The 12,457-nt window shown below is 33.8% G+C and overlaps 1 protein-coding gene across 1 annotated transcript in view; it reads left to right on the top strand.

The window, feature by feature from the left end:
* LOC114324272 (growth factor receptor-bound protein 10-like) overlaps positions 1-12,457 on the top strand; it is a 616,793-nt gene that overhangs the window by 569,862 nt on the left and 34,474 nt on the right. The window contains exon 5 of the mRNA XM_050660652.1: positions 1,673-1,765. Coding sequence (XP_050516609.1) covers positions 1,673-1,765 — 93 coding nt within the window. The remainder of the gene's footprint in view (positions 1-1,672; positions 1,766-12,457) is intronic.

Consider the following 12,457-nt stretch of genomic DNA (forward strand, 5'->3'; position numbering starts at 1 on the left):
TGAAGAGAGTCTCTTAAACCTAACTGAAATGAGAGGCAATTTGAAACCTTATTTGAAGAGGCTTCAAATATGGGTCAACTTTGGGAATACCAGTAGAGTTTGCTCCAAAACGAATGCAGAAGACGAAAAAAGATTTCGATGAACTGTGCGAAGATGAAAGACCTCAAGATCCAAAGTCATGCTTCAGAGAAACCGTGATTTACTCAATGATCGACACGTTATGCCATCAGCTAGACACTCGCTTTCAAGGAACGAGAGCAGTGTTAGATACGTACCGAATTGTTCAACCTGATTTTATTTTGAATGCAAACGAACAAGACCTTCAAAACAAAACAATCAACTTCGTAAAACGTTTTCCAGATGAGAGATTGTAAACCCCTCGAGACCCACCGTTAGGGGGCCTCCAAATCACGTTTGCCCCGGGGCCCCCAATATCGTACTTACGACCCTGCTATAGTATGATTAAAAAAACATGTGTAGGGGAGCAAAGTATGCTAAATGTGCAGTCACTCGAGCGTTATAAGGACCTATTGGATTGTGAAGAGTAGGTCCCAAAACCAAAAAAAGTTAAGTAAAGTTTCAGTAAAGTCCATTTTAGTAAGGACTTTCCATTTTTAATTTAATTTTCCATTTCCAACAATCGTTTTTTTAAATTATAGCGCTATCCATAATTCGAAAAAAATGTCTCGAATAAAAGTTACTTATTTTTACGTAAGAAATCCCAATCTGCACTAAAAAATGGGGACTCCCATTTAAGATTTTAAATTAACCCCCCACCCACCTTCGAGGGGGTCGTGTTTAATGAGTTTATTTTTCAGTTTTTCGATTCGTATTTAAAATTTTAAATTTACCCCCAACCCTCTCCGTGAGAAGTCGTGTTTGGTATCATTCGATAGATTTTTGACAAATATTAAGCACGTATTTTTTAGTTTTTAGATGTATCGTTCATTTCGCGAAATATTTGCTTTTTTCTTATGAAACTTTGTGACACCCATTTCCTTACGCCCCGCCCAAATCGTCAGATTTTTGAAATGTACACTGTTTTGCATGTACTTAACTTACCTTATCTTAATCTGACAATTTCGAGTTTTTCTAAGGATACATTTTCTTTTTCGGCCCCCCTTTAACGAATCCCCCTGTGTTTAGCGCCAATATATAGTAGAGGTACATCTACAGGGTACCAGGTTTCTCCCCATATGATAATCTGACGCGCTCGAGTTACTGCAAAAATCCCCGCTTGGGCTCCCCTACCATTACAAGTGTACACATTTCACGTTTTTCACTGTAGCTTCAGGATCTAATTTGGCGGTGTATTCAGCTTCAGGGTCTTAGCTGATTTTTGTAATGTTATTGACGTTCAGTAAAAGGTATTATAACGATGTTATGAAACGGTTTTCTTGTGGCATAGGCATATTTAAGTTAAACAATATTGTATTTATATGGGACTAAACCACAACTAGTTGTGACGAAAATTACATTTTACATTTGATTTTGACGTTTCAATAATCTCCAATTCGGCACTCGTTTTCAAAAAATTTGTATGAATTAAGAAATTATATTAACCTGCAATGTTTATCACATATCACAATTCGCTTATTGATAAACATCCTACAGGTTAACATAATGAATGTTATTCAATGATTTTATTCTAATTATTTTATTTCCATTTCAGCAATTTTTTCCATACGGGATGTTGAACATAGAAAACGAGTTGTCAAGGGATGAAAACAAAAATCCCACCAATCCCTCCCACTTACAGGTAGAGGTAATTTTTATATGTTGTAAGCGTCCATATGAAGTTTTTGCTTTTTGGCTTTTTGGTAATTTCCTTTTTCGCATGTATTTATTTGTACTGTAATGCTTTTAACTGCCTTTTAATTTATTAATGAAGTTTAACCCTTATTTTATTTAGTTTTTGTTTTAACTTACATATTTACATTTATTTTGAATTTATTTATACTAACACGATTTACACTTAAATATATCTAATTTATATTTATATTTCTTGACATAAAACTGCGTACTTGTTGTTCTGAAAATTCGGCAAGGATACTTCTTGAATAAGAAATGTTTGTGGAAGAAATTTCTCAACGTATTTTTCTTGTGTTACGACCGACTTATTATCACCTAAATTCACTCTTTGTACACGTTGGGCTAATTTATCAATGAAAGCAGTAGCGCACCCAGGCGGGGGGGGGGGTTTGGGTGTTAAAACCCCTCCCAGTGCATATAGAAATATATGTCAAGAATAGTAGAAATTACAAACAAATAGTAAAAATAACAAATCACCAAAATAACAAACGAGGAGGTGGCTCAAGCGCTTAAAAAAATAAAGAAAGGAAAAGCAGTCGCACCAGATGATATTCCTGGAAAAGTCTGGAGAGCATTGGGAGAGACAGGAACAAGTTGGCTAGCAGGTTTATTTAATAGAATTATTATATGGAATTTGGACAAATGCCAGACGAATGGAGAAGCAGTATACTGTATCTGTCTACAAAAACAAGGGAGATATACAACAATCTACAAACTACAGGGGTATAAAACTACTTAGTCACACCATGAAAATATGGGAGAGAGTAATTGATAGACGGATACGTGAAGAAACCGAAATATCCGATAATCAATTTGGCTTTATGCAGGGCAGATCAACAACAGATGTAATTTTCATTTTAAGACAGTTGATGGAAAAATACAGGAGTAAAGAAATAACCGATCATAATATGGTATTCATTGATTTTAAAAAGCGTAATATGACAGAGTTCCTCGAGAGATTCTGTGGTGGTCACTCAATAAGAAAGGAGTCCCTGGTGAATACGTAAAGATTGTGAGAAATATGTATGAGGGAGTAACGACTAGTGTTAGGACAGGTGATAGAACAGGTGTTAGAAACTGATAAATTTCATATGAAACTCGGTGCTTAGTTCTTATTTTCTATTCTCATTAGCTTTGGACCAGATAACTGCGAAACTACAGGGTAACATTCTATGGTGCTTAGAGTATGCTGATGATGTCGTGTTAGTAGGAAATAGTGAAAGAACAAAATTTGGAACACTGGAGACAAGATCTGAAGGAAAAAGGTTTAAAAGTTATTAGGACAAAAACAGAGTATTTGGAATGCTCATTTAAAGATGATGGAGTTACTACAAATAAAATGGCATCTTTGGATGGTGAAATCATTGTGAAAAGCAATAGTTTTAAGTACCTGGGATCGGTGTTACAGAGCAATGGAGAAATTGATGGAGATGCATGCAGTAGAATTAGGGCTGGATGGCTGAAGTGGAAGGAAGCGAGTGGTGTGTTGTGTGACAGAAAAATTCCAATGAAGTTAAAGGGAAAATTCTATAAAACAGCCGTAAGGCCAGCTATGATGTACGAAACTGAATGTTGGGCAGTGAAAAAGAAAGAGGAACAACGAATGCATGCGGCGGAAATGAGAATGCTTATATGGATGAGTGGAGTGACAAAAAAGGGTAAAATTAAAAATAAGTATATTAGGGGAAGTCTAGGTGTGGCACCAATTGATGCCAAAATGTGAGAGCATAGGTTAAGATGGTTTGGTCATGTTCAACGTCGAGACGTTAATCACCCAATACGAAGAATTGCTGAAGTGCAGATTCCTGGAAGGAGTAGGAGAGGAAGACCAAGGAAGACCTGGGGGAGACGATTAGGCAGGACATGTTGGTAAAGGGAATTAATATTGATATGACCTAAGATAGAATTGTGTGGAGAAATGCAATTAGGGAAGCCGACCTCGTATAGGGATAAGGCAAAGAGAATGATGATGTAAAGAAGAGTAGAAAAATGTAACTTGTCTTTCAAAAACAATACAAAAAAATATAATTCAAAATCCCCATTAGTGGGCGATACAGCGACATCTTTTAACAAATTGAAGAGTCTCAGATGCAGAATCCACCAAAAATGGTAAATAGTAATTTAAATCTGAGACTATTCGTTTTGAAAGTTCTTTCTGGTACATCCTTAATCTGCGACTTTTTCAATTAATAAGACCGCAGACGACGAATATAGAAAACGAAAAGGAAACGATCACATTCCGCTTTCATTCGTCTAGGAAAAAAGGACAGAAGAGGAACTTTCAGTACTCAAATCCGAGTAAAGATAGAAAAATATTAAATGATGGTTTTGCTTGTTTTCGATTCAGAGGGATGCACACCCGCTGGACAGGCTGTTTCTACCATTGCAGGCGTCATCAGCAGCGTTCGTTAGCGTGCACTCCTCTGAATCGAAAAATAGCTGGACCGTCAATTTAAAGGGAATCTGAAAGATAATTCAAAATCCCCATTACGACGCGATACAGCGACATCTCTTAACAAATTGAAGAGTCTCAGATGCAGAATCCACCAAAAATGGTAAATAGTAATTTAAATCTGAGACTATTCGTTTTGAAAGTTCTTTCTGGTACATCCTTAATCTGCGACTTTTTCAATTAATAATTCGGTGACTAGGCTAACCCCCCCCCAGAAGAAAATTCTAGGTGCGCCACTGATTAAAAGGGATGAAAATTACATGAGTCAGTGAAAGATATATGGTTGTGCAACATAGATCCGGTTAACACATGGGTTTAACAGTAGGATGGAATAAACAGTCGCCATTCGGGTGAACAGGTATTAGACGACCTATAACGAAGATTCAACAGATATTTTCCCGATTACGAAGAATGTAAAGAAGAAATGATGTAACACCCAAGGTGTTATCAATAGGGATTAACTAGAGCCGAGCTGAACCAACCTCGCGATAAGCTCGGCTTGAACTTCGAGCTTCAGGTTGAGCTCGTGGCTCGCGTCGACTCGGCTCGAATATTTTGAGCCGAGCCGAGTCGGGCTCGGCTGGAATTTATTTCATGTTTTACGGACATACTGTATATTGAAAATACATATTTGTAGTGTGAATTACTTATTTTCAAACAAAAGTAGCAGTCGTAGCAGAAATAAATTAATTAGAAACAGTATTAAGTATTAGCTGAAATATTAACAAATTCGTTAAGGAAAACTCGGCTCGTTTCGAATTCAGCTCGGCTCGGCTCGAAAAAAATTGATTCAGCTCGAAGCTCGACTCACAAGAAACAAACCGGCTTGAGCTCCAAGCTCGGCTTGTCAAATGAGCCGAGCTAAGCTCGAGCTTGTGACAATCCCTAGTTATCAGACAGAAAATATATAGAAATAACTATAAATAATAAGGTTATTAAACTGTTTTCTGATGGCATGTGTAAGTGAAATACATTATTATGTTTATATGGGATTGAGCCTCAATGGACAGTGATAGTGTGACGTCAACACGTCAAAAAGTTTTCCAAACAAAACAAAGATGTGTCACTATTACACACGTGGTTTGTGTAATCATTTGTAATTTTATTTTGTTATAAAAATCATCTGCGTTTGATTAATTGGAATAATGGCAAAAAATAATAATTAAGAGGATGGGTAGGAACTTTCGGCTTCAATTCTATTTAAATGGGATTCATTTTTTTCGAATCCTGAGAAAACTAATAAGTATTTTTGAAAAATTTAAACGCAGAATGAAGGACTGCATTATTACCGAGGGCCGAAAGTCAATGAAAACTTCTATGATGTTTATTTTAATAAGTAGAGGAGTGAAAAACTAAGAGAAAATTTAGTGTGATTTTTAATTTGAAATATCTCATTCAAAAGAAACTTTTTAATCATTCTAAGGGACTCGGTAATAAAGTAATCTTTCATTCTGCGTTTAAATTTTTCAAAAATACTAATTAGTTTTCTTAGGATTCGAAAAAAATGATTACATTTAAAATACTTTTCAAATTTTGACAGGCGTCAAAATTTTGCATTTTGTTCCTTTCCCCGTTATTAAAATTAATGAAATTTTGAACTGTTTTCAAGATGTTTTATACAGAGTGAGTTTTATGTATAGAAATCCTCAATTATCTCGGAAACGGCTTGCACGATTTTTATAAATTTTGGTGGGTAGGGGTTTTCTAATGCAGCCGATATTATAGTGATAATTACATTGTTGTCACATCTTCCGTTTTTCTGGGAATCTAATGAACTTTCTTATTTCAAATGGAATACCCTGTATACTTTTTGCGTTTTGAAGTCCTTACCAAATACTGATTATTTTTCATGTTATATTCCCTATTCCTAATTGCCATAGTTTTGGAGTTATTGCTACATTTATTTAAAAAAAAATTTAAACAAATTATAAAAATCAATTTTTTCGGCCCGTGTAGACATTATTTTACGTTCTTTGGATTATTGGGGACAAAAAAGGTCTTTTGTAATTTTTCTCTAAAGTTAATTGTTTTCAAGTTATAAACAATTTAAAACTGAAAAAAAATCGAATAATGACGATTTTCAAGGTAAATAACATAAATAAAAAATATTATTTTTGAAACTGCGAAGTACCCAAATTCAAGCTAAACCCTTCTTCTAGAGGCTCGCTATAAAATTGTTTGGCAACTTTTATTCTAAAACATTGCTTTTTAATAATTGTTAATGAAACGCATATGAGAAGACGGGCGATCGAGCTGCATTATCAACTAAAAATAGTTATTGTCCTAACTAGTGCGGAAAGTCGAGTGCGGGGAAGACACTTCCCGCATGAGTTAGGAACAATATTTTTTCTAGAGCCGTACGTTTGGAAAAAAGCCACAAAAAATAGAGTTATATCAATTCAAACTTTCAATATAATGGGATACCACGACGACGATATTGGTTTCCATGACGGCGATTCAAAACCATTGTAATTGTCTACAGGTGTGGGGGCACGCCAAATATAATTATATTTTAGTGACGTCACGTTGCCTAGCAACCGTCGATTCTCCCATTACGAAATTCTATTTTGTGACGTCAGCAAAATAGAATTCTATTTGGCGTGCTCTGGGCCCTGATCTGACTTTTAAATATTATGTCAAAATAATTTTATTTCATCGAATTATCAGTAGTAATTGCACAAGAGCTCTAAAATTATTGAATTTCTCCCGAGTGACACTTTGACAATTTTAATTATGTCAAAGTGTCACGAGGGCAAAAATTCTATATTAATTTTAGAGGTCGAGTGCAATTTGTTGCGATTATTTCATGAATAAAACTGTTCAAAACCAAAATGTTATTGTAATTTATTTATGTAAGTACAAATTAGTACAATTAAACACACAGTTGTTATAAATATTTGACGCTTGAAAGCCATCACTTTTATAATTTTTAAAACATTAATTGTCATTAATGTCACTGAATGTATTTTTTCATAGCAACGAAGGGCATCTGACGTAATATACTTGACGACGGGCAATTATCAAAAATTATCAATTTAATTTAGATTTCTGTAGCTTTCTATTGGTCAGAATCTCCTATGAATGCAATAATCAGTAGTAATTGCACAAGAGCTCTAAAATTATCGAATTTTTTCCGAGTGACACTTTGACAGTTTTAATTTGACGACCCGAAGGGGAGTGAAATTATGTCAGTGTCACGAGGGCAAAAATTCGATAATAATTTTAGAGATCGAGTGCAATTTGTTGCGATTATTTCATGAATAAAACTGTTCAAAACCAAAATTTTATTGTAATTTATTTATGTAAGTACAAATTAGTACAATTAAACACACAGTTGTTATAAATATTTGACGATTGAAAGTTATCACTTTTATAATTTTTAAAACATTAATAATTGTCATTAATGTCACCGAATGTATTTTTTCGTAGCAACGAAGGGCATCTGACGTAATATACTTGACGACGGGATATTATCAAAAATTTAAAACAGTTTAATTTTTATTTCTGTAGCTTTCTATTGGTCAGAATCTCCTATGAATGAAATAATCGCGCTAATTTCACTAAAACATGAACACAAATTTCCTGGTTGTGAAATTTAAGGGAGTGGTATGGGTGCAGTTCAATACAGTTGTTCAGAGCTGCAGCCAACAAAGTTAGGATTGCTGTGATGGTAGCCAACCTCCGATAGGAGACGGTACTGCAAGAAGAAAGAATGAACACAATAAAATAAATTTGAAATAAATTAGTAAATAATATCTAAAGATTAGTTTATTGCATGTATTATAATATATTATAATGCCATATTACAAGGTACTTTACTTTCCCGCAAGCCGTGCGGGAAAATTTACTTTCACGCACGCCGTGCGGGAAAGTGCAACTTTCGGAAACGAAATGTGTGCGTGAAAGTGGCTCTTTTAGCACGGCCGTAGAAAAACAATATTTTAGAATGAAACAAGCTCAAATTACTTAATGGTAACTGATAAAATAAGGCTAGAACTTAAATTTGGAAGTCGTGATTATTCGATTTTTTTAAGTTTTAAATTATTTATAACTCAAAAACGATTAACTTAAGAGAAAAATTACAAAAGACTTTTTTTGTTCCCAATGGTCCAATAAACGCAAAATAATGTCTACCCGGACAGAAAAAATTGATTTTTATAATTTTTTTAAAATTTTTTTTTTAATAAATGTAGCAATAATTCCGAAATTATGGCCTTTAGGTATAGAGAATATCAAGGCAAAAATAATCAGTATTTCTTAAGGACTTCAGAACGCAAAAAATATAGAGGGTGTTCCATTTGAAATAAGAAAGTTAATGAGATTTTCCGAAAAACGGAGATCTGACAACAATGTAATTATCAGTAGTAATTGCACAAGAGCTCTAAAATTCTATATTAATTTTAGAGTTCGAGTGCAATTTGTTGCGATTATTTCATGAATAAATCTGTTCAAAACCAAAATTTTATTGTAATTTATTTATGTAAATACAAATTAGTACAATTAAACACACAGTTGTTATAAATATGTATTTGACGGTTGAAAGTCATCACTTTTATAATTTTTAAAACATTTGTCATTAATGTCACTGAATGTATTTTTTCGTAGCAACGAATGGCATCTGACGTAATATGCTTGACGACGGGCAATTATCAAAAAAGTTATTAGTTTAATTTAGATTTCTGTAGCTTTCTATTGATCAAAATCTCCTATGGATGAAATAATCACTATAATATCGGCCGCATTAGAAAACCCCTACCCACCAAAATCTATAAAAATCGTTCAAGCCCTTTCAGAGATAATTGAGGGTTTCCATGCATAAAGCTCACTCTGTATAATATTTTAGTACTTACAATATCAAATGATAATCATTGTTTTTGAACATCAGTCTCTTTCGGAAACTTAAAAGACTAGCAAGTTCTCTATGAGCAGTGGATACAATCGGGTACCAAACACATTACCATTTTTTTTTAAATGAAATAACGCACAAGCAATATATTCCATTTATAAAAACGAAAAAAAAACTTTGCCACAAAAACCACGTGTGCCTGACAGCTGTTTGCTTTGTTTGGAAACCTTTTTCAGAGTAGCCAACATTGATTTGACGTCACGACTATCACGGTCCATTGTCCATTGGGCTAATTGTAATGATTATTTCATTCATAGGAGATTCTGACCAATAGAAAGCTACAGAAATGCAAATTAAGGTGATAATTTTTGATAATATCCCGTCGTCAAGTATATTACGTCAGATGCCCTTCGTTGCTACGAAAAAATACATTCAGTAACATTAATGACAATTAATGTTTTAAAAGTTATAAAAGTGATGACTTTCAACCGTAAAATATTTTATATCAACCGTGTGTTTAACAGTACTAATTTGTACTTACATAAATAAATTACAATAAAATTTTGGTTTTGAACAGTTTTATTCATGAAATAATCGCAACAAATTGCACTCGATCTCTAAAATTAATATAGAATTTTTGCCCTCGTGACACTTTGACATAATTTCACTCGCCTTCGGCTCGTGAAATTAAAACTGTCAAAGTGTCACTCGGGAAAAATTCAATAATTTTAGAGCTCTTGTGCACTTACTACTGAAAATTACATTTTCAACTCCTGTTTGACGTTTCGATTTTCACTCCACTCCTATTCAGCTGAATATTGAAGCTTAATATTGAAGAAATATTATGATTATATGCATTTGCTAGTTTAAAGGAACAGTTCTGAGAACTATATTAAATACCGTTATTTTTAATTTTTCTCCGTTTACGTAACTCAAGTTGCCTCTGCTGATTACGATAATGTTCTTGTTATTTAGAGATAAGTTAGTGATTAACATAGGCGCCCATACACACGGGCAGGGGGGGGCCTTGGCCCCCCCCTAGCTTTTCGGGAAAGAAAAAAATTAAATTTATATTACATAAACGTATTTTTGTCAAAACAATATTGGATAATTTTGAGAGATAAATTGGAAACAACATATTTATTAATAAAAAAATTCACATATTGGGTAGTTATTAATAGTTTAACAGAAAATCTTTGTGTCTGCGACAGTGGTCTGTATGGAATGTGCATAATACACATTTCCCACAATCACGGTATGCTACTAACGAAAACATTGAAAGAGATTAGAGGCGTGGGAAACATATACACTGTAATTGACACCCAAAATTACAAATTAAATGAATCGTTTATAATACTGCAAAAAACCATATCAGCAAGAAATCCTATCTCTGATCGATAATCACTAATGAGCCATTTGTCTTTAACAACTGGTATAAAATAGTAATTATATTTTGAAAAAATTCATACTGAAAAATAATTTTTAAAATTTATTGAGCATAGTCAAATTTTAGTTTGCAAAAGTATTTTTTTAGTAAGTGGATTATTTTTAAAGTGTTCATTATGATGAACAGAACAATTTTATTTAAATGAAAAACAGGCGATCTTTCATGATGAATGAGTGTTATATACAATACAGGGTGTCCCAAAAGTAGCGGAAAGGCCGAACAAGTTCAATAATTTTCAAAAATCTATGCGATGACACTAAACAAGTCCACCACTTCAACCCCTGGGTGTGGAGCGGGGGGTAACTTTAAAATCTTAAATGGAACCCCTAATTTTTGTTGCAGATTTGGATTTTCCTTGTAAAAATAAGCAAATTTTATTCGAGCCATTTTGCGAATTGTGGATAGATAGCGCTATAATCGGAAAAAACGGTATATCGTGATACCACAGTAAAATTATAGAAACGGTCTAATATCTCGAGAAATATACTTCCAAATAAAAACTAAAAAACACGTGTTTAATATTTTTCAAAAATCTATAGAATGACACCAAATAGGATTTTTCATTCCACACTCCGGAGGTGGGGTGAAAGTTAACTTTAAAATCTTAAATAGGAACCCCCGTTTTTTCTTGCAGATTGAGTTTCCTCCTCAAAAAATAAGTAACATTTATTCGAACTTTTTTAGAATTGTTGACTTGACGGATGGCGCTATATTCGGAAAATGCGATTTATTTGCGCCATCTATCAACAATTCTAAAAATGTTTGGAATATGTGTGCCTTATTTTTCATAAGGATTCTATATCTGCAAAAATAAAGGGGCCTCCTTTTTAAGATTTTAAAGTAAAAACTTGGTTCGACACATACTCATGGTTAGTCTGCTCGCCAAAGTTGAAGGGAAGGCTTTGCAAGCATTGTATTCTTTTCAAACGAGTTTTAAAGAGAGGCCCAACTTTTGTGGTACCCATGACATTTCCATTTAAAAACTTGGTCTAGTGTTTAAATGTATGAATAATTCCTCACAACAGGGTTCAAACTAGGTTTTTTAGGTGGTTTAAACTACAGTAGACTCCCTCTATAACGAGAATTGAAATGGTGAATTAATTATCTCGTTATAAGCGGATCTCGTTATATCAAACAATAATAATAATGAAATTTTTTGATGACTCTTACGTAGTTTATTATGTGTCGATGGTCAACCTGAACAGTGAACAATGAGACTTCGCCGCCATAAAGTGTAAATTTCCTATAGTATTCAATATCGGTCGATGAACAGGCAGATGTTTATTACAGGCGGCCGAGCTTATTATAGCACTGGCCTCGATAATAAGACAGACGTTGGGCATTTCTATGTACAGGTAGTTAAGGCATTTATTTATTTATGACCATTACAACGCTAAAAACAGGTAAAGACAAGTATTCTTCGATTTAAATTTTCCTCGTTATAACCAAATATGCCTCGTTATAGAGCGTTATAGTTCAATAGGGATTTCATGGGACACCTAATGTACCTCGTTATAAGCGAAACCTCGTTATATCCGTGTTCGTTATAGAGAGAGTCTACTGTATATATTGTCATCCGAAATATACAAAATGTAGTGTGCAACATCTTCACGCTTGGCCCCCCCCTAAAAATTTTTATATGGGCGCCCTTGAGTGATTAAGCAATCGATCATCCCATACTAATATTTTAAGCTTTTTTTCAAACATTTATTTGACATACAAAATATATTTTGCGGCAACATTGCGTCAGCTACAGTTTCTTTTTAATTATTGTAATCGACCATAACGGCCCGAACAAAGTAAAGTTATATTTATAAAACCAATCTAATATGTTAGTCTGATGAAGACATTATATTTGGACACATTACTCAGTCTACTGAAGCAGAAAATTTATTTTCAG

The sequence above is a fragment of the Diabrotica virgifera genome, chromosome 1 (assembly GCF_917563875.1).
Source record: "Diabrotica virgifera virgifera chromosome 1, PGI_DIABVI_V3a".
NCBI classification, from domain to species: Eukaryota; Metazoa; Arthropoda; class Insecta; order Coleoptera; family Chrysomelidae; genus Diabrotica; species Diabrotica virgifera.